At 36.6% G+C, this 23,566-nt stretch overlaps 1 protein-coding gene across 9 annotated transcripts in view; it reads left to right on the top strand.

Annotated features, from left to right (window-relative positions):
- Positions 1 to 23,566, top strand: part of LOC124358998 (poly(ADP-ribose) glycohydrolase-like) — a 94,431-nt gene that overhangs the window by 36,900 nt on the left and 33,965 nt on the right. For 8 of the 9 annotated variants that reach the window (XM_046811316.1, XM_046811321.1, XM_046811315.1 and 5 more), the window contains exon 10: positions 3,041 to 3,228. In XM_046811316.1, the coding sequence (XP_046667272.1) occupies positions 3,041 to 3,228 (188 nt within the window). Of the gene's footprint in view, positions 1 to 3,040; positions 3,229 to 5,765; positions 5,998 to 9,011; positions 9,105 to 10,954; positions 11,560 to 23,566 lie in introns of those variants that run through there. The other variant, XM_046811326.1, reaches the window with a different exon arrangement.

Genomic DNA, 23,566 nt, shown 5'->3' with positions numbered 1-23,566 from the left:
GCTGTGGCGGCACTGTTGGTCAAAGAGAGGGGATAGTGGGCGTGGCTTATAGTGGCTGACGGGAGATTTGTATTCCTCCGCGTTCCAGTTGCCATCATGCAGTGGACACGAGAGGAGAGGTCGTTTTGTGTTGAAGCGTATTTTTCAAATGCCCACTCAATCATTGCAGTGCAGCGTGCTTTTCGTTTACGATTCGCTGTTCCCCACGCGGACGTGTTCCTGGTCGGCAATCCATTGTAAATTGGGTAACTGCATTCAGAACAGCAGGGAATGTGTCATGTGTATGAAGGGGACCTCAGAGAAGGATTACAACACCGGAAAACATCGATAGAGTTAGAGCAGCAGTACTGCAATCTCCAAAACGCTCTGCTCGGAAGCAATCACTTGCTCTTGGCATTCCAAGACGTTCTCTCCACCGGATTCTTCATGATGAACTGAGATTTCACCCGTATAAAATGTGCGTGGTCCATCAATTGTCAGCACGGGACTATTTGACACAGCGTACTTCTTGTGAAGACATTCTTGCAACTATTCCGCGTGACGCAATTGTGTTCTTTTCTGATGAGGCACATTTTCACTTCAATGGGTGTCAACAAGCAAAACATGCGCTACTGGAGTGAAACAAACCCCAGAGAAGTCCACCAGAGACCTCTCCATTTGGACCGCGTCACTGTGTGGTGCGCCATATCACGAGTAGGCATCATTAGCCCTTACTTTTTTCAGGATAACCGTCGTGCTATAACTGTGAACTCCGAACGGTACTTGACTATGATACAGGATTTTTTCAGCCAGCTCTTGACGCAATGCAATTAGAGCATACATGGTTCCAACAGGATGGTGCCACTGCACACACAGCGAGGGTTACCATGAATTGTTTGAGGGAAATGTTTCCTGGACGGCTTATCTCTTTGAGGGGTGATGTGAACTGGCCGGCACGCTCACCAGACTTAGCCGCATGCGATTTTTTCCTTTGGGATTACCTGAAGTCGAAGGTGTATATCAACCGTCCCAACACCTTGGAAGACCTAGGGAACAATATTGAGGCTGAAATTGGCAGAATACCAGTCGACATGCTTGTTAGAGTTAATGAAAACTTCAGAAAACGTATGCAGCAGTGTGTGGATGCCGAAGGTCGACATTTGCCAGATACATTATTTAAAAAACCATGTAATTTAAAAATTCCCTTACTGTTCAATATAATTAAAATAAAAAATAATTTTTTTCTAAGGTTCATAATTTTTTTATTTCATTTCCAAATCAGCAAATTACCGCGCTCCACCCTGTACTATCTACCTTAGAAAAGTCCTAAAACAAAACAAGGTCAGAATTTGACTCCGAAGACTCACTTTGAAACAGTTGACAAGATGAAATTTCACTGGACTGTTCTTTTGTACTAATGTACCGGCTTTAAATGTTCTAAAATATTAAAAACTTTTAATATAAATTTAAAGACTGATATAAAACCCTTCTTCGTTCTCTTTTGAAAGAAGTAGGCTTCTCTGATATGTGATATATATTTTCTAGGTTCTGAAACAAAACAAAATCAACTATAGAACAAAACATACTAAGAATGAAGTGAATTACAATGAGCATAATTATAAACTTTTTTACATATTTTTTGCCACGACAATGTAAAATGCCATTTTTGTCGTGGCAAGAAGGAAAACTCAAAATTGGTGTTGGATATATCATTCACTCGAACCAGCAGTGGTCATAAACGTACAACGTCTGTCAGGAGAGAGGTAAAATCAGTTTTGGAACAAAAATTACTAAAACTGGAATAAATTACAAATTAAATTACCATAAATATACACTTTTAAATATATTTTCTTGATCGCGGCAAGAAGGCAAACTCAACATTGGCATCTAAAATATAATTCACTTGAACTATAAGTGTTCATATAGATGCAAAACGTACGAAATTGCAGGCGAAACCACGGGTAACTGCTAGTAATTAGATATTTCATTAGTGATCCACATTGGGTTTGTGGGCTCTGCTTTGATTACCATACTTGAATTTAATAAACGATTATTTCACTTCTTACTCATACCAATATAATTGGGTTTAAACCTTGATGTTAACCTTAGCTGGGATAAACATATGGACCAAATAAGTAAAATTAATTCTGGGCTGTATGCTCTAAGACACATGTCATATTTTTGTGTCATACCTGTTCTGAAAAATGGACATGGACGTGGACTAAAAATGATTTAAGCAGATTGCAAGCTGCAGAAATGAGATTTTTAAGAGGGATAGAGAAGACTACAAGAAGAGATAGAATAAGGAACGAAATAACCAGAGAAAGATTGAAGGTAGTTTCACTGCAAGAGACAATGGAAGGAAGAAGAATACAGTGGATGGGGCATTTGTAGAGGATGGGAGATAATAGAATGCCTAGAATAGCACTGGAGAAGGAGGAAGGAGGAAGAAGACCAAGAGGAAGACCGAGAGGAAGATGGGAGGACCAAGTGTGGAAAGACATAGAGAGAAGGGGACTACAGAAAATACAGGTGGAGGAAGAGGAGACCTGGAATGATAGACAAAAGTGGAGGAGGCTGTGTACGACGACCCGTGATAACGGAAACGTCTGATGATGATGATGATGATGAAGACCTGTTCTGAAAACTATTTTTTATGCTCATATTCAATCTCATATACTCAGGAGTATATTTTTTAAACATATCCCTAAAAGCAGTGATGACATACAAGATAAAAACAGATTTATAAAACTTTTGAAGGACAATATTGTTGGCAAGGCTTTGTATTCCGTAGAGGAACTTTGCTGTCAGTAATATTTTAGTATATCTTGAAGAATTTTTTACAATTTTACAAAGTTTTTACAAGTTTTACAATTTTAATATTTAATTATCTATTTCAATCAATTTACACTATTCAATGTACAAAATGTGCAAACATGAATGTCATGAATGTTACATGTGAGAATAATTTCTGAACTCTTCCGTTCTGAATGTTTAGTTATCACAGGACCTGCTAGCGCTTCTATTACATTTTACAGTACTTTGTAACTTATTGTTTTAGGCTGTGAGAGGTTCAGCACGTACCAAGGATACTCCAACACGTTTGAGTGGACCGGTAATGTGGAGGACTCTACTCCTCGGGACAGTGGTGGACGTCGTCTGTGTACGGTGCTCGCCATCGACGCAACTCGTTTTCAGAGTGGCAAGACACAGTACTCGGAGGCACATATCAGCAGAGACCTTAACAAGGTATGGTCTTAGATGAAAACACAATTTAGCAAACAATAAATGTTTTATTTGAATTTTTGCCCAGTAATATAAATTTCTTGGAACTTTAAATATATCGTTTTCTATCAATTTATCCTTAGCATATTTAAATTTTGTCACAACACAAAAATGTAATACGCCAAGACAAGTAAACAAAAATTTCTCGAAAGCTAATTTGTGTTATAAGTCAATTACAAAAAGGTAAAAGCAAAAAAAGTATAAAACAGGGCATTTTACCTACAATTAGCGCATTTATTGATAAAAATAAAAAAGAACTATTTACAAAACTGTTACTTCAAATAAATTTCAATCTCATAAATTTTACTATAAAACAGTATAAATATTTCAAACTAATCACAACACTGCCACACGATGAAGAATGATAATGAGATACGTAGTAGACACGCATTTATGACAATCAAGAAAGCAGTAATACAAGCCACGGATATGTTTGGTTATGGTTCTGAAGGGGACGCAAAACTGACGGCAGGTGGTCAGATTAGACAAAGGGCGCACCCCTCCCCCTGCCGTAGAGTGAAGGTCGTTTATAAATACTTGTCAACCGCGATAAGCACAGAGTGTACACCAGGCATTTTGAAGGCCTTTTATAGGAACTAATAAGCTCTCCAAGAGACATAATCTATAATATCGGATATAACTGTATTTGGCGTTTTGATCAAAGTCTACCATTCTAATATATCCGTCTACGGCTTGGGAAGGGTTAAACTATAATAGCAAATAGTACTATAATATGTATATGATGTTTCAGATTCTCTGTTTAAATAAACCTAAAGTAGATAGACTTTTTTCATAAACTTAATAAATCTTTTAACCTGAATAAACTTTTTCATGTTAGGTGAAAAAAGTTTTCTTCTAAATTTTTATTTTGTTCACTTAGGATATGAGGCTGAGGAAACTCCTTATTGCACTCAGTCCCAATAGGACCTAATCACTTGCTTCCGGAGTGATAGGACTTTCAGAATGGGTAAGGTTGATGGTAGAGGTCTCCTCCTGTCAAAATCTCATGAGAAGAGATAGCGGACTCTGTATTGCTTGGAAGAAGTACACCCACACTTGGTTGGGAAAAGTACACCCTGGTGTTTAGTCTAAAACACTAATGGAATTCCACCCCCGCCAACAGACAACCTCCTATCGGTAAGACCTATCGATCAACACTTCCCCAGTTTCTGGAAGTTTACTGCTATTGATGTGCCGCTCCTGAACATCCATGCGGTTGCTTAGGAATAAGTGACACATCAGATTTTCACTATACCCAGTGTAGTACGTTCAACAGGAAGATAAATCAGCCAGAAGTGAATCTCCTGTGGGTAAATTTTTTGTTAGTTGTCTCAGCTATTTATTTAATCATTAGGTACTTTGGCCATTATTTTTAGAACAGTTTTACTTATTGTAGTCCTAAAAATTCAAATTATTAGAAATAACAGAATTTATTTGGCTTACTCTGAAAATAACATGTTTTTATGACAATTGGTTTTTTTTACTTCCAAAAGGAGAGCAAAAAAAAAAGAGAAGTAGGCCATTATGTCCCTATTTACTTTTTTGTATTTCACTATGTAAGTAGGTTTAGATAAGGTTATCATAAATTTGTTACTAGTAGTATCATAGTTGAAGATAACCTTTACAAGTGCTCACGTGATCTGATCTTAAATCTGGATACTATCTTGAGGGATGTTTTTCTTTTTTCACCAGAAGTATGGAGTGGTGACAAAGGCGAGTCCACACTGATGGCCAGGGGCATTTCTGATTAGTATTTTCCTAACCTTCTGAGGTTAGTGATCTGTCATATCCCAGATTGATCGAATTTTCTAACATCAGATCACAATGCCTCTGACCTATTTTTCCCGCGCTTTTGGTGAAAAAAGAAAACATTCCTCAAGATAGTACCTAACTTCAAGCTCAGAACATGTGAGTGCTCGTAAGTATCGACTTGTAGCAACGAAAATGTAAACTTTTATATTTATAATACTCACATATGTATAGCCTAATAACAAATAAGATATGGTATTAGTGGCCTCCTTTTCGCCGCCATCGCTTTCTCCGGCAATCAGAAAACAAGAACTGATGATCAAAATGACATGTAATTTTCACAGTCAGTCAAATAAAGCGTTCTTTCTAATAATGTACTTTTTAGGTCCTCTGTAAGAAAAATTGTTAAGAAATTGCGGCCTCCGGATAATACCAAAATATCAATCAGTAATGTATTCCATTTCTCTTCTTGTAATAGATACATTTTTCATCAACTTTCTTAAAAAAATTGTTTATATAAAAAATAACTTTTAGTGATAATTGGAACTAGTTTAATATTTCAAAATCCTTATTTATAGCTTTACTGCTATTTGAAGAGTAATAATATATAATAAATATACAAATATGCCTGTAAGAAAATATTAAAGCATTCCACTATATTTTTTAAATTGTTGTATTTTGTTTATGGGTATTTTGTATACGTTTGTAGATATAAGAATAAATTCTTCACTAGACTTCTCGCTTTTAAACAGGCATACGCAGGTTTCTCTTGGGGCGTGTCCAATGGGAGTTGCGAAAGCGTAGCAACCGGGAACTGGGGCTGTGGAGTGTTCAGGGGTGATGCCAACCTCAAAACCTTGCTACAGCTGATGGCAGCGGCTGTGACAGGCCGAGATGTGGCCTATTTCACCTTCGGGAACACTAAGCTGAGGGACAGGCTGGCAGACATGCACAGCTTCCTTGTCAAACATCAGGTCACTGTAGGTAAGTACTGGGACTGTGGAGCGTACAGGGGTGATGCCAACCTCAAAACCTTGCTACAGCTGATGGCAACGGCTGTGACAGGCCGAGATATATGGCCTATTTCACCTTCGGTAACACTAAGCTGAGGGACAGGCTGGCAGACATGCACAGCTTCCTTGTCAAACATCAGGTCACTGTAGGTAAGTACTGGGACTGTGGAGCGAGCGTACAGGGGTGATGCCAACCTCAAAACCTTGCTACAGCTGATGGCAACGGCTGTGACAGGCCGAGATATGGCCTATTTCACCTTCGGGAGAACACTAAGTTGAGGGACAAGCTGGCAGACATGCACAGCTTCCTTGTCAAACATCAGGTCACTGTAGGTAAGTACTGGGACTGTGGAGCGTACAGGGGTGATGCCAACCTCAAAAACCTTCCTACAGCTGATGGCAGCGGCTGTGACAGGCCGAGATATGGCCTATTTCACCTTCGGGAATACTAAGTTTGAGGGACAAGCTGGCAGACATGCACAGCTTCCTTGTCAAACATCAGGTCACTGTAGGTAAGTTCTGGGACTGTGGAGCGAGCGTACAGGGGTGATGCCAACCTCAAAAACCTTGCTACAGCTGATGGCAGCGGCTGTGACAGGCCGAGATATGGTCTATTTCACCTTCGGGAACACTGAGCTGAGGGACAGGCTGGCAGACATGCACAGCTTCCTTGTCAAACATCAGGTCACTGTAGGTAAGTACTGGGACTGTGGAGCGTACATGGGTGATGCCAACCTCAAAACCTTGCTACAGCTGATGGCAACGGCTGTGACAGGCCGAGATGTGGCCTATTTCACCTTCGGGAACACTAAGCTGAGGGACAGGCTGGCAGACATGCACAGCTTCCTTGTCAAACATCAGGTCACTGTAGGTAAGTACTGGGACTGTGGAGCGAGCGTACAGGGGTGATGCCAACCTCAAAACCTTGCTACAGCTGATGGCAACGGCTGTGACAGGCCGAGATATGGCCTATTTCACCTTCGGTAACACTAAGCTGAGGGACAGGCTGGCAGACATGCACAGCTTCCTTGTCAAACATCAGGTCACTGTAGGTAAGTACTGGGACTGTGGAGCGAGCGTACAGGGGTGATGCCAACCTCAAAACCTTGCTACAGCTGATGGCAGCGGCTGTGACAGGCCGAGATATGGCCTATTTCACCTTCGGGAACACTAAGCTGAGGGACAAGCTGGCAGACATGCACAGCTTCCTTGTCAAACATCAGGTCACTGTAGGTAAGTACTGGGACTGTGGAGCGTACAGGGGTGATGCCAACCTCAAAACCTTGCTACAGCTGATGGCAACGGCTGTGACAGGCCGAGATATGGCCTATTTCACCTTCGGTAACACTAAGCTGAGGGACAGGCTGGCAGACATGCACAGCTTCCTTGTCAAACATCAGGTCACTGTAGGTAAGTACTGGGACTGTGGAGCGAGCGTACAGGGGTGATGCCAACCTCAAAACCTTGCTACAGCTGATGGCAGCGGCTGTGACAGGCCGAGATATGGCCTATTTCACCTTCGGGAACACTGAGCTGAGGGACAGGCTGGCAGACATGCACAGCTTCCTTGTCAAACATCAGGTCACTGTAGGTACAGGGTTTGTCCGGAAAGTAATAGGACTGATTTTCTTTCGCCGAGACTATACTTCGGAGCGTGCGCGCACCGACTGGATTCGGTAGAGGCTGTTCCTAGCTAACGAACAAGCGGCTGGTCAGTTCTCTCTCCGAGCACCTGAAGAGTCAGGACAGGCATTTTTCACGTGACCTGTTTCTGTGAGTGGTGCAAGCCGAAAATGCAGCGTTTCGTTAGAGAAGGGGTACACGATTAGATTCTTTGTGAAACTCGCTAAATCTGCGACAGAGACATTTGATATAATCAAGCAGGCTTACCCAGATGTTGCTTTAGGAAGAAGTGGTGTGTTTCGGTGGCACCAGGCCTTTATGGAGGGCCGGGAAGAGGTCGCTGATGAAGACCGTACTGGAAGACCTTCGACTTCGACAAACACCGACAATGTGACTCGTGTGCGCAAAGTTTTGAACTCAGACCGTCGACTAAGTATTCATTTAATTGGCCAGATGTTACATTTACTGAAATCTGTGGTTCATGAAATTGTAATGGAGCATTTGAACATGCGCACAGTGTGTGTGAAGATGGTCCCAAAAGTGGTCACTGGCGACCAGAAATTGCGGCTCACACCGCCATTCTTGTGAACAGCTACCTGACCAAGGCTGGCATCCCAACTCTTCCACAGCCACCCTACAGCCCAGATGTGGCCCCCCCAGACTTTTTTTTTTGTTTCCTTGCCTGAAAAGGCAAGCATTTTGAGACGACAGAGGGGATCCAAGCAGCTTGCACCGCGGCTCTCAAGGCTATTCCGGAGAATGCCTTCCGTGACGCCTTCAATGCTTGGAAATCGCGCTGGCAGCGCTGCATCGACGCAGAAGGAGCCTATTTTGAAAGTTTTAAAAGAATTGTAACGATTTGCAATTTACATTTTTTTTAATCGACTCAGTCCTATTACTTTCCGGACAAACCCTGTAAGTACTAGGGCTGTGGAGCGTACAAGGGTGATACAATATCTTCATTTAATATAACATTCTTGGTAGGCAGCATCCATGGAATAAAACCAAGAACAGGCCTAGGAGTCTTACTTTAGGTCAAAATGGAACGGATGAAATATATGAATAGATCATATGGAGAGATGGAGACCTTGGCATTGAACATAGATCAGTGGATACATCAAGGTGCAATTGTTAAGATGTGGATGATGACAGTTTTTATGACATAATAATAACAAGAAGGACTACAAATATGTAAGTGATATAATCAACTACTAATCATCAACTTTTTACATTTTTCTTTAAATATTGCTAAAACAGCCATTTTTGAAATATTACCACTAAATAATAAATTCATTTGATAGTACCTTTTGTTTATAATAATTGCAAAGTGGTTATAATTTATAATCTTACATCTTTCAACAGGTGACCTATGGAAGATAATTACCAGCTATACTCCAGCACTGTATCGTCACAGCCTGTACGATCACATCTATAGCACAGTGACGAACGGCTCAGGTAACCTATTGGTATTGATAGTAAAAATATTGATGTAAGAATTATAAAACTTGCTCTTCAGTTAAATTTATTACAAATCAATTTGATCTGATGTGTGGAAGATCAGTTATTACTCCATTGATAACCAAGTTTCCATTTGAATCTATTTCTGCAGACATAGTCTAATTCAGTAATCTAGCCAGCTGAGACGTTTGTAAATTATGCTTATTATCAAATGAAGTAAGCATTTTATGTATTCTGACAAAAAACTGTCATGTAAATCTTTTTGCACTTGCGGCGAGTGCCGCTACAGTTTTGAATTTGGCGCGCGTTATCCGTCTGTTGCCGCGAACGCTATAGCCAGCTGCGCCGACCTCTAGCCTTTAGCTCAAACAATAGGAGCCTCCTACCATCCGGAATTCTTCCGGACAGGTTCTGGTAGGATGGTTCCTGCTAGGTTTTCAGGCTGTGACCGGAGGTTGTGCACACAAGAGTCGTTGTGCAGCTTTCGAGCAGGGTGGACCGGGAGAAGTTAGCGTGGGTGGTCTAGATTTTAGTTGTATTTGGTTAGGGAACCTTTCGGAACTATACCCAAATTATTAGTATTTATTTAGTCATCAAAGCTGGTTAGGTTTTGGGATAGACGGAATCTAGTGGCGGATCCACGGATTATTCCTCTATAAGGTCCCACCTTCCGGTCGCGACGCCACGAGGTCGCACACTGAGAGCCTATATATAGCCTTGGGTCAGGTTGGACGTCAAGCACCAAGAGCCTGTATAAAGGTTTTCAACATTTTCTTATGGTACACATCCACTTATTGACTAATATCAATAAAATTAGTACTGATTTATTCAGAACAAAGTTTGCTTCTAGAGTATAACATCATTTGATATGTTTATGCATATTTTTATAGTAGTTTTAATGTTTAATATAGTTGCATTATTCATTCAAGAATAAAAGGCAGTGGCATTTGAGGTTAGGTGATAGCCACCTGCAGCAACAGTGCAAGTTGGACCCTTTTAGGTTGGATCTCTGGGTAACCTGGATCAGTTGCGAAAAATGTAAAATTAGCTTTCTGTCATCCGCCCAGACTGCGGATCATTGGACAGATATGTTTGTCAGTAAACTGTTTGTACAACTCAATAATTACATGTATTGTGACTTGATGCGATAAAGATGCTGATAACAGAGAGGATACTGATGAAGAAATATTGAAAAAGTTATAATCCATGCAGAAGCAGCATCTCATTTGGGTGAGTTGACGGTTTATTTCGAGCAACAAGAAGAGACAAAACTGGCTGAGCTTCTCACGTTGAAAAGGATGCGTAACTGCACAGCACGGAAATGGCATCCAAAGCTAACACGACTCAAATTAACAAAATTCTCTCAGAAAAATTAAACTGTATATACTGAATTATACTTTATTGTGATGTATATATTGTGTTTTTTCCACCATAAACAAATATTGTATTATTTCTATATTATCTTTATTTTTTCAACATTCTCCATTTAACCCAGATTTTCATTATGACGGATCAGCCGAGGTTCCGGTTAGTCAAAGTCAAACTTAACAAAGTTGCACTGTATTAATATTATTGCTATAATCTTATCTTATTTACTTATACTTTTAAAGCGTCTAAAAGTGTCATTTAGTGTCAAAGGGTTAACAAATACTCTTCTAAAATAAACATAAATCATGGGTTTGTAAATGAAAAAAGTACTTTTTCATAGCACACTAATGGAAAATGTTTACCTTCACCTCAAAATGAAATGTACCTGAAAAATAACAATGTTCACAGAAAGTTGGAGTGTAAAGGATTAATCATAATTTTTTATTCGTTCTCCTCTTAAATACCATTATTTTTTACAGTTTCAGGGCCATTCAAGTGGGTAAACCACCCAGCTTTCAAGAAACAGAGGGTTCTGGACCACAGCAGAGGAAGTGGAATTAAAAAAAGAAACAATGAGACTGTCAGAAGGCAAAAAGGAGTCCCTATTGGAGAAACAAGCGGTCAAAGTCAACAACAATCATAAACTGAGTTCAGAAGAGATAGAAAAGGCATTGGACAATTTTGAAAATAGAGAAGAATCGACAGAGGAAACAAAACCTTTGGAAGCAAAGACATTGAGTATCAAAAGTGACAAGGAATTGTGTCTGAAAAGACTCAGCAGTAGTTGGACAGATCTCAATGACTCTAAAAAAGACTTCGGTTCCAGTGAGCAGTCGGTAAGAACGGAACAGTCCAGTGAAACTCTGCAGGGGTCAAGTTCCGGCTCAGCCAGGCAAAGTCAAAAAACAAACCAGAAGAAAAAAATATCAGACTATTTTCAATTAGTCTCTAAATCTTAGTGATAACTTTCAAAATTACACTGGTAAAATATAATGTTCACTGCAGAAACACAAAAATGTAATTATTGTTATATTGTACATATTTCTTTTGTAAAGTATGTCAATAAATATTATTTTTATAAAGACTTTTGTCATTTTTTTAATAAGTAGTTGTCCTTTATTAATAATTTTCTCAGTGACACAAATAAACAAAGTATTCAAAATACAGATTTTTGTATGTTAGAAAATCAAACACGGAATTCAAAAACTTGGTGCAAAAAAGGTACTTAATTATGTAATATATACATAATTATAAAATATGTAGTACATCATAATTTTTTTCAATGCTGAATAAATTACAATGACTATCAATCTCAAGAGTGTTATTACAATAGGCATATTTTTATAAAACTTAAAAATAGAGTTTTTTTATGAGATATTTTTAAGAATTTAACTCTATCCAAAAAAAGTGATATACAGTATGATAGAGTCCAATAATAATATTTTTCTGAACACGTTTAAAATTAAAAAATTTGTTAACTGTGGCTGTAAACTTGACACTGTGGCTTAAATGAGAAAAAAAATATATAAATAAAATATTTTAATGTTAGCATTATGTTTTTCAAACTGAATGGTGTGACATGAGTTTATTAAAGGATTGCAGTTTTAATACACAAGAGTAACGTTGCCTTATTTAAAACCTCGAAGAAATGCCTAAATGAAAAGCAACATTATATCCAGTGAGGATGTAACAGCGTATTTCTCACCAACATCGCTTCCTTTTGGGAAGCAGAAAACAAGAACCAATTGTCATAATGACAAGTTTCACAGTAAGTCAAATAAATTCTGCTCTTTCTAATAATGCAGTTTTTAGGCTGCCACACAGTGGGGTATTTGTCCGAATTACCCAGACATAATATAACACACCATATATTAACATTAAACTATCATTGATACTGTTAATCAAAATAAGTTGTTGTTTACACCCTTTTTTACAAAAAATGAAACTTTTATTTGAAAGCTTTTCTACTAGAAATATACAAATACTATATTTGTATTGGATTTAAGACATTAATGTTATTTTTATGCTTAATTAAAACAAATAATAATACATGTTAAAATAAAATGCAATGTATTTAACAAAATCTATTTTATGGTAACAAATTAATTAATTTTATTGTTAATAATAAATATAAAGATACTTGTGTTTTATATTAAATATTATAAAAATTCAAGACAACAACCTGCTTTGTAAGATATGATGCTACACCTTTTACTGAAGAACTAATCAGATCTTTTAAAGTTTCTAAAAATATTGAAAAACATTGCATAAAAATGTTGTTATTGATATGTAAACTTGACAGTATTACTATGTGCTCTTATGTAATAAAATTAAAATAAAACGTGTAAGTTCGGATTTTGTTTCCCTTATTATTGAAACCGTTGTTCACCACAGAGAGCAAGAGTGTCTTTAGGCGTTTAGTAGTACTTCCGGCCTCAATTTTCCCTTGATCGTAAAACACGATTGTCCACCGAAATTAACTATTGTTATCGTCCTTTCGATCTCAATTTTGCCTCGATCGTAAAAACACGATTATGCACCGAAAATAAGTACTGTTGCCCCTAGTGATGAAAACTACTAATAGGCGCTTACTCGTGCTTCCGACCTCAATTTTGCCACGATCGTAAAACACGATTGTACAGTGAAAACAACCACTGCTGGTCCTAGTGATTAAAACTACTAATAGGCGCTTAATCGTACTTCCGACCTCACCTTCGCTTCCTTTATAAAACAATCACTTTGCCCCTATTGATAAGACTACTATTAAGGTTTGCAATAAATGAGTCGAATATTATAAATGACAACAGAGAATAAAAATATGACTCTCAAAGACAGGTCAGTAGCTCCCATAGTTTGTTTACTGCCAAAAGATCAGGGGTTCCTAGATGTTAACAGCCCTCATGGTTTGAGAGTCCCAAAGATATGTCGGTAGCTCCCATAGTTGGAATACTGCCAAAGACCTAGTGTTCCTAGATTCTGATAACTCTCAGAAATGGGACTTCCAAAGACAGGTCTGGAGCTCCTATAGTTGGAATACTGCCAAAGACCTAGTGTTCCTAGATTCTGACAACTCTCAGAAATGGGACTTCCAAAGACAGGTCTGGAGCTCCTATAGTTGGAAAACTGCCAGAGACCTAGTGTTCCTAGATTCTGATAACTCTCAGAAATGGGACTTCCAAAGACAGGTCTGGAGCTCCTATAGTTGGAATACTGCCAAAGACCTAGTGTTACTAGATTCTGTCAACTCTCAGAAATGGGACTTCCAAAGACAGGTCTGGAGCTCCTATAGTTGGAAAACTGCCAGAGACCTAGTGTTCCTGATAACTCTCAGAAATGGGACTTCCAAAGTCTGGAGCTCCTATAGTTGGAAAACTGCCAGAGACCTAGTGTTCCTAGATTGTGATAACTCTCAGAAATGGGACTTCCAAAGACAGGTCTGGAGCTCCTATTGTGTTCCTATCAACTCTCAGAAATGGGACTTCCAAAGACAGGTCTGGAGCTCCTAAAAAACTGCCAGAGACCTAGTGTTCCTAGATTCTGATAACTCTCAGAAATGGGACTTCCAAAAACAGTCTAGAGCTCCTATAGTTGGAAAACTGCCAGAGACCTAGTGTTCCTAGATTCTGATAACTCTCAGAAATGGGACTTCCAAAGACAGGTCTGGAGCTCCTATAGTTGGAAAACTGCCAGAGACCTAGTGTTCCTAGATTCTGACAACTCTCAGAAATGGGACTTCCAAAGACAGGTCTGGAGCTCCTATAGTTGGAAAACTGCCAGAGACCTAGTCCTAGATTCTGATAACTCTCAGAAATGGGACTTCCAAAGACAGGTCTGGAGCTCCTATAGTTGGAAAACTGCCAGAGACCTAGTGTTCCTAGATTGTGATAACTCTCAGAAATGGGACTTCCAAAGACAGGTCTGGAGCTCCTATAGTTTGAATACTGCCAAAGACCTAGTGTTCCTAGATTCTGTCAACTCTCAGAAAATGGGACTTCCAAAGACAGGTCTGGAGCTCCTATAGTTGGAAAACTGCCAGAGACCTAGTGTTCCTAGATTCTGATAACTCTCAGAAATGGGACTTCCAAAAACAGGTCTAGAGCTCCTATAGTTGGAAAACTGCCAGAGACCTAGTGTTCCTAGATTCTGATAACTCTCAGAAATGGGACTTCCAAAGACAGGTCTGGAGCTCCTATAGTTGGAAAACTGCCAGAGACCTAGTGTTCCTAGATTCTGACAACTCTCAGAAATGGGACTTCCAAAGACAGGTCTGGAGCTCCTATAGTTGGAAAACTGCCAGAGACCTAGTGTTCCTAGATTCTGATAACTCTCAGAAATGGGACTTCCAAAGACAGGTCTGGAGCTCCTATAGTTGGAAAACTGCCAGAGACCTAGTGTTCCTAGATTGTGATAACTCTCAGAAATGGGACTTCCAAAGACAGGTCTGGAGCTCCTATAGTTTGAATACTGCCAAAGACCTAGTGTTCCTAGATTCTGTCAACTCTCAGAAATGGGACTTCCAAAGACAGGTCTGGAGCTCCTATAGTTGGAAAACTGCCAGAGACCTAGTGTTCCTAGATTCTGATAACTCTCAGAAATGGGACTTCCAAAAACAGGTCTGGAGCTCCCATAGTTGGAAAACTGCCAGAGACCTAGAGTTCCTCGATGCTAACAGCTCTCATGGTTTTGATTCCCAAAACAGATCTGGAGCCACCCAGAGGCTGATATATGAAGCTCGTAGCGGCTGAGAGCTTTCGGAAGCCGGGAGCTTAGAATGTATCAGTGTTAGTTAGTAATTTATTATTGTACAAATTGGCTCTCGACTCCTGGACTACGAATTATTTTAATTATATAAAGTTGTAATATGAAATTGATCTCTTAAACAACAAAGTTATTAACAACACTGGCGTTTAGCGTGAAGCCTGCAAATTGTTGGCGGTTTCTCCAATGTTCTACTTGGAGTTCACTTTGCCATTAAAAGATTGTAGGCGCAATTAGTACGCACCGTAATCAAATACCTACAGAATATTCGTATCAATTGTACAGTAATGTAAAACATCTTAAGACATTTAATGTTTTGCATCGAAACAGTAAGTTTTGGTAGTGACTTTTATACACCCTGTATACGAAAATATAAGCACGTACATTATTTTAAGGTGTATACGTTTATTTTGGTATTTAACTGTAGTTAATTATATAATTACTGTTTTGTTTTTAACCTGCATTACTAATTAAACAACGAGAGTGAAAATATATACACTACAAATTGTATATACTATAGTATAGTGTCCTACAAACGACCTTGACCTTTTTTGATTTCCCATGCAGCAAACTTTTAACAAATTAATCGTAGGTATTTTACATTGACTAAACTATAACTGTAACGAAAATACCCAATATTAAATTGTAATTCCTAAAAATTACGTAATTACTAGTAGATTTAATTTTTTAGTTATCTTAATATTGTTAGATTAGCACTATAAGCACAAGATCTAGTACGGTCGCGTCGTATAATTGTTGAAAAACAGAACTGATTATCATCTCACAGAATTTATGCTACGCAAGCATAAAATTGGTGCTATGTTTATTGTATTCTTAAGGGCTGGGCTGTATTTTTCTCCGTTTAACCTCATACTCTTTCACGCCCTTATTTTTGTGCTTAGCGTTGTGGGTTATATCTCATTCTAAAGCAAGCACGTAGCCAAGAAACTTGTGGAGGGGGGGAGTTCTAGACAGCTGATATTTCCCGTAGTAGACAGAGAGTAAGGCCCCATTCTGTTCCTTAAAATGTTCTTGACCCGTTTCTTTGTTGAGGACAATCTTTCAGCAGTACATGTCAGTAATACTGAATTATTTACATAATAATAATCGTTTACTAAAAAAGTAATTCAAAAAAATTGAAAATTTGGGGGAAATTTTGAACCCCTTGGACCTCCTCGCTGGATATATTATATAAAGACAATAAGTTTCTTTTTATGTTTAATGCACGATAAGTATATACTTATAATAAAACACAATTCTATGTCTTAATGTAAGATCATACAAATGTTCGGATCTAAAATCAAGATTGCTGCATTTACAGGAGGCTCAGCAAAGGCAGTACACTCATAGTTTGAAATCGATTCACATGACATGACAACAAACCACTCGTATATAAAATCCTAATTATAAGATGTTTTAAGATAGATTATCAATTAAGCGCCTTAAATACATAAACAAGCGATATAAATAAATAGTAAAATATTTAAGTATAATGAATAGTCAACAAAAACTTGTTTTAATTATTTTATTGCCTCACACGTGTTTCGGTATTAAACCACCATCAGTTTGAACATTAACCATAAATAAATAATAAACAATAAACAACTAAATATAAACATGTGCACCATTTAAACAGATATTAAATTTATATGGCACAGTTGTACTTTTGATTAGTATTCTGCATTTAGTATTTTTATTTTTTTTTTAATTGGGTTTGTCCTATTTTTCAGATTGCAACATAAAATGTTATGAGGATCTTTATTATAATTTAGACAGATATGTAATTCTTCTTTCGTATATTATTTTTCTTCTTTCCTTTCGATATCTGAAATTACCACTTTCTTTTCAACATTTTTGTAGTTATGGCCAGTTTACTAATAAGTGTTCAGATAAATTTGATTATATGCAGACATGTTATTTGTTTTCAAAGCTTGTATATGTTGTATGGTAAACCTTGTATTGAAATGTCTGCCAGTTTGTCCAATATAATAGCTTTCACAGTCACTTCAGTTAATTTTGTATACTTCCAGATTGTTTTTGTAATTTTTATTTTTCATAATTTTGGTTTACTTTGTTTTCAATAAGTTTAAATGTGTTATTTCTTGTTTGGTAACTGATGGAAAATTTTGAAATTTAAAAGGTTTTTCCAACAGCGTTGTCTATCTATAAATTTCAAAAATTAAAAAATAAGACAAATTCAATTAACAAAAAAAAATTAAATACATAATACCAATGAAGATTACAACTGTGTCATATAAAGTTAACATATATTTAAATGGTCCACATGTGTATATTTAGTTGTTTATTATTTATTTATAGGTTAATGTACACTGATGATGGTTGAATACCGAAAAATGTTTATGGCAATAAAATAATAAAAGGTGTTAGTTGACTATTCATTATACTAATATAAAGATAACCCTGTAATGTGGAGCTAATAACATAAAATATTTAAATATTAAAATCCTTCATTTTAAACTAATAACACATATTATTCTTTGAGCGTTCATTATAAACTCACTATAATAACAAACACACATTTTACATTTTAAAACATATTGTGCAATCAGGGACCGCTACTCAATTATTGTCGGTTTATAAAAAGGTGCGGACTGTGCTAAGGAGCTTCCTTCTCTTTCAGGGGGCTACAGCGATACACCAAAGGAGCACTAGTCGAGGTAACTCTTCTTTATAATATTAGCTTTAAAAATTAATATTATATTTTTTTATTATTAAGTGCATGTTTTAGAGTTAGTGAAGTTGATACACAACATGGTGGTTTTGATTTCTGACTTACGAGTATCTCAACGCTCTGGAATGATTTGTTTTTTTTAACCTAATTTGTAATTACGGTCTTAGGTTAGTTATTTACCTGTAGAAGAGATCAGATTGCAGATCTTGAAGCGTAGTAGTGTTTTGATTGTTTGTATTACTGAATGATGCAAAATGTCAGGCAAAATCTATATAGCTACAAATTTTTCCAGAGGGAACAAGTCCTAAAACTACCGCCCTTTTCCAAAAATAAACTCCGTAAATTAAAAAAATGTACTTTATGCTGCTTCCAAATCGGCTTGTAAATAAACCAGAAGTAATTAATAATAATTATTATTATATTCGCGGTTGTTTGTACCAATGATAGAAATGATGTTTACTTCTCGTTTATTAGAAGAATGAGGACAAACCAAAATAATTTTATTTATGTAACTTTTTATATCTGCAGTTTAATTAAGTACATTTTTTAAATTAAAAACGTTTATATTGCCCTAATTTCACAATAGGGCTATTTTCAAAATGTTCAAAATTGCATAACCAAAAGAACTAATACTGTATTTGACATTTTTTCAAGTTAAGGCAATCCACTAGCTGTTTTATAAACTATATAAAGACACAAATGTTTATAGAAAATCACACTAAACTCTGCATGGAAGTTTTAAAAGTAACCCGTGATAAAAAAAGGACGAATAATATGTTTGAATTTGATTTAATTTAACTTTTCTAGATGAGAACTTTATGCTCTTTGATATTCAATTAATACGGTACTTAAAATTGTCAATCTAGTGCACAATTTCATATTACTTCTAAAATAATTTTTAATTAACTTCATCTTGCTCTCCCAACGAAGCGACATAGACTGGAAAAGTAAGGAATATTCGGAGTTATGTTGTGATGTTTGAGTAGGCTAATATTCATCTAGATGTTGCCAATAAATAATAATTATTAAAAGTCGATTGAGTTATCGACTTTAAGACCATGTCATTTAAAATCTTCTATTTTTTTGCCAGTTTCTCTTTCTTTTAATTTTCTAGATAACTGTCGACCAATGCCTTTTTGATTATTACACAACGATGGCGTAACCAAACAAAACGTCGTGCGGGGTACGGTCACGTTTGCAGATTGGTTGAAATTTAAAATTTGCTTTATATCTCTAAAAGATGACATAAACAAGCTAACTGTTAATACTGTACAACTTTAATGTATACGTTTTTAATATCTCTTGTAATGTAACTCTACTATTTATTTTGAGGTTAACTTTTAAACTTAGGTATCTATACTTTTTTATTCCACAAGTGAAACGATTCGCGCGGAGACTGACGAAACTACGCGTAAACAACTGTGACGTAAAGTCACATATAATTTGTTTTACGTTTTACATATAATTTGTAAAAGATGATTATATTATATTTGGTTCTTACATATGGACTGCTCTTACGAATAAACTATAAATTATACATCACAACATTACTACAGAACTGATTGTGCTAACCTAGTAGATTTGAAAGGAAGTGATGTGTGAAAGTGAAAAAGATATTGGGTGATTTACAAGTTAAGAAAGTATAGTTAAAGTCATCGTTATTGTATATTGAAGTGAGTGTTCAATGCGAACAATAAATTTATTTATTACTAAATAACAGCGTGTGGTGGTCAGATTCTTCAAGGACGATAATATATAAGTGTTGTCATGTACCCGTCGAAATTTACCCTTTGCCCAGTAACAAAATATACAATTCTGACTTGAACCTTTTAAATAAAGCTCCTTATAGACGGGGAAAGTAGAGACGGGTTATCGTGTGCCTGATATTAATCTAATTAATTAATTTTATTAATTATCAGACACACGGTAACCACAAAAATTTCCAAGACATTGCTGTATATTGGAGGTTAAGTTCGCGTATTCCTCAGAAACTATATCATTTAGGTATATATGCCACATCTTGGTGGTTTGAAGAACGTAGTTTCACTGAAAATAAAATAGTTTTTTCCTACGAAAATAAATCGAAATGCCTCCTAATTTAGAACACAATGATAATTTACTTGATTTTCTAATGCGGTCTGCCATTAATAAATCTAGCACTTTGAAGGAACTGTGAGAGATTAGATAGTTCATCCATATCTCATTAGCTGGAAAGTTAGCTGAAGGATAAATTTGGCGAGAACTAGCACCATCATTATCTTTTATTGTTAGGTATATGTCCTGACTATCCTGCCCCCAACTTCTGTCTTTTTACAAAAACATTCAATTACTATTTACGTTTTGGTAGTATATAAATGAAGACGTCAGGGGAAAAACAGGCTCAGTCCATTTTTTTCAAAATACGTTTTTTTTTTCTATTTATAATAAAATTGAACATTGTTAAACATATCTATACATCAATTTTGGGCAAAAAACAAGCTCAGTCCCTAGTAATAAGAATAAGAAAAATCCACGTCCTGGGGAAGAACGAGCTTAGTCCTACTTTTGTGGGGAAAAAAAGGCTCAGTCCAGCTGAGAACTGTGGGAGTGGGATCAGCTGATCTGTTTATTTTGTCTTTCTTGGATTGGATTGGTGGTGTTGTTTTAAAAGTTAAATCCTGTTAACATGTTCACTCTGTTTATGATTGTAAAGTTCCTCTGCAAGTGAAGATAGTAAGCTTATGTTTTTTTATGTTTGTAGTTGAGCTAAAGAGGGAAATGTGATGTAGGCTAATTTTTTTAGTGAATGTGTCAGAACAAGTGCAAATTCAACATAACCTCCAAACATTAGTTGTGTGAGTAGCAAGATAACACTGTAGATATATTGCTTAGGCCTTGTATATTTAAGTTATTGGCATGGATAGTGGAGAGGACGATATTCCTCAAGTGCAATGCCTTGCTGGCAACACAAAGCAAACCAACGAGCAGCTTTCAAAAAAAACGGAAAAAATATGGCAGGATGTCGGCTGTGAGTAAAATGCTAAAAATTCAAAGCCATGAAATGGGCAGTGACTGTCAGTGTTTGCGTGGCTGTTTCAGACGAGTAAATGAGACATCTCGGAATAAAGATTCTCTCCGACTTTAATCTTATGAGGTCACATGATTGAACAAAATAGCTATTTATGTGGGTTAATAACTGTCATACCCTGTTCAGCGTAGAAGGCCTAGAGTAGAAAATGCTAGAGAAAATCAAGCATCTTATGCCTATAAAGTACGAGTATTGAAAGATAACATGTTAGTAGAAGAAAGCATTTGTCGTGAAGGCATTCATTTCTATTCACGGAATTTCCAAAGCCAAAGTTGAGTTCTTGGTTAAGAGTCTTAAATCTGCTGGCACATCACCAAAGGACAAAACGAGGTAAACATTTAAATAGGCCCACATAGAGTATCTAATTGAAACTGTAGATCTTATACGTGATCACATAAAATCATTTAAAGGAAGATCATCGCACTATAGCCTCCACAAAAGTAACAAAACCTACCTACCTGAAGAATTGAATGTTTCGAAAATGCATCAATGTTTCAGACAAAATATCCAAATGCAAAGGTATCATATGAAACATATAGACAATGTTTTTTGCAGTGAACTTTAACATCAGTTTTTGGCTACCCCAGAACTGACACTTGCAGTAAGTGCGATGAACTAAACGGCCAAAATTACAGGGCTACAGAAACAATTAAAAAATAACAGAGAATCCGATGATGTTGCTAACATTAATAAGGAAATAACTTCTCTTTGAAAATGAAGCAAAACTCAACAAAATCAAAGCAGATGTGTTCTACAAAAGGAAAACACGTGCCAAACAATTATGTAAGCAATCAGTGGAACATGAGGCCATAAGTATGGACTTTGGTAAGAATTTACAATTGCCGAATATTACCACTAATGACATCTACTACAAGCGGCAGTTATCAATGTATGGCTTATTAACATACATGAGTTGTCTAGTGCGAAAAGTATTTTTTACTACCTATATCCTGAGACTGAAGGAAAGAAAAGGGAGTGATGATGTTTCTTCTTTCCTACACAATTTTGTCTATGAACAACTGGGATGAAAAAATTAGACACCTTCACATATTCTGTGACTCTTGCTCGGGCCAGAACAAAAAATTCACAATGATAAAGATTTTTACATTATCTTGTTTATGAAGCAAAGAAAACTTGACTCCATCAAAGTAACATTCCCTGTGCGTGGCCATTCATACATGGAATGCGACAAGAATATGGGGCTTGTCAACACAAAATCTAAGGCAGAACTTCCTTCAGATTGGGATTGAAGTTTTTGAAAATGCTAGAAAGAACCCTTTTCCCCTTTAAAGTTGTGAGTATTGACAATCAATTCTGTAGACAGTGGACAAAATTCTTGGACACATTATATATGAAAAAATGCCCATTTGCTACCAGGACTATAAAGGAGCTTAAAATTTCCAAGGAAGGCAATGGTAATGAACAAAAATTTGATGCTGAGGAGTTCTTACTATGCAGCGTGGGACAAAATGTTCAATCCTGCCAAAGAAAAAAAACCCATTCTTCAACAGTATGTGCTGAAAATGAATTTCTAATGCCAGAAAAATCTTATGATGGTAAGTGAACATTTTTAAAGAACCTAATTTAACTGTTAAACAATTTTAACTTGCTAGGCCTTATTGCAATTTATTATTTTGTTACAGGTCCACTGCCTATCAAGAAGGCCAAATACAAATGACTTGAAAGATTTAAAGATATTTTTGTAGTAGTGCTGCCCAAGAATACTTCACCAATCTTCCCCATTTGGATGAATAAAATTAGGGTCTTAAATGAAGCAATCCAAATTAAATTATATTTTCAATGTGCTAAGTTTTATATGTAAAATAAATATCTGTATTATTTTGGACTTGGGTTTGTGTTAACTATCCTAGTCTCAATCCTCGTTTAGTACGATGGGGAAGAACAGGCTCAGTCCGGGACTGAGCCTGTTTTTTCACTGTAAAAACTGTACTTTAACCAAATATTTTAAAAACGTTGATGTTAATATTTATTTTTTTTTAAAATACACAATTAAATAGTGAAATTAAAAGAGTTAAATATTAACAATAGCATTTAAAAAATAACCTGACCTTAAAACTAACTTAGAAACTAGACTTTAAACTTTAAAATCTATTTCCTGAAAAAGTTTGCAAAATGTGACTGAGCTTGTTTTTCCCCTGACGTCTTCAAATGTTATTCGGAATTTAAAGAAAGTACTCGGCCTCCGGATCTATAAATAGATACACGAAATAAGATATTGATAACCAAGTCTTAAGCCTGGCTCAATGACGTAGCCAGTGAGGTGGTCCAAGAGGTCTGGACCCCTCCCCCAATTTTTATATTTTTTAATTACTTTTTTAGCAAACGATTATTATTATTTAAATAATTCAGTATTATTGACATGTACTGTTGAAAATCGTTCTCAATATTGAAATGGGCAAAGAACGTTTTAAGGGACAAAATGGGGAATGACTGCACTTTACTTACTCTCTGTCCACTACGGGAAAATATCAGTTTCTATAGAATAAGTACAATATGCGCTAGCTAAGAAGTCAGGAACGATTTCACTTTTTTAAAAACATTTTTGCATATTAC

The sequence above is a fragment of the Homalodisca vitripennis genome, chromosome 4, assembly GCF_021130785.1.
Source record: "Homalodisca vitripennis isolate AUS2020 chromosome 4, UT_GWSS_2.1, whole genome shotgun sequence".
Classification (NCBI taxonomy): domain Eukaryota; kingdom Metazoa; phylum Arthropoda; class Insecta; order Hemiptera; family Cicadellidae; genus Homalodisca; species Homalodisca vitripennis.
This window is presented reverse-complemented; position numbering and strand designations above follow the sequence as displayed.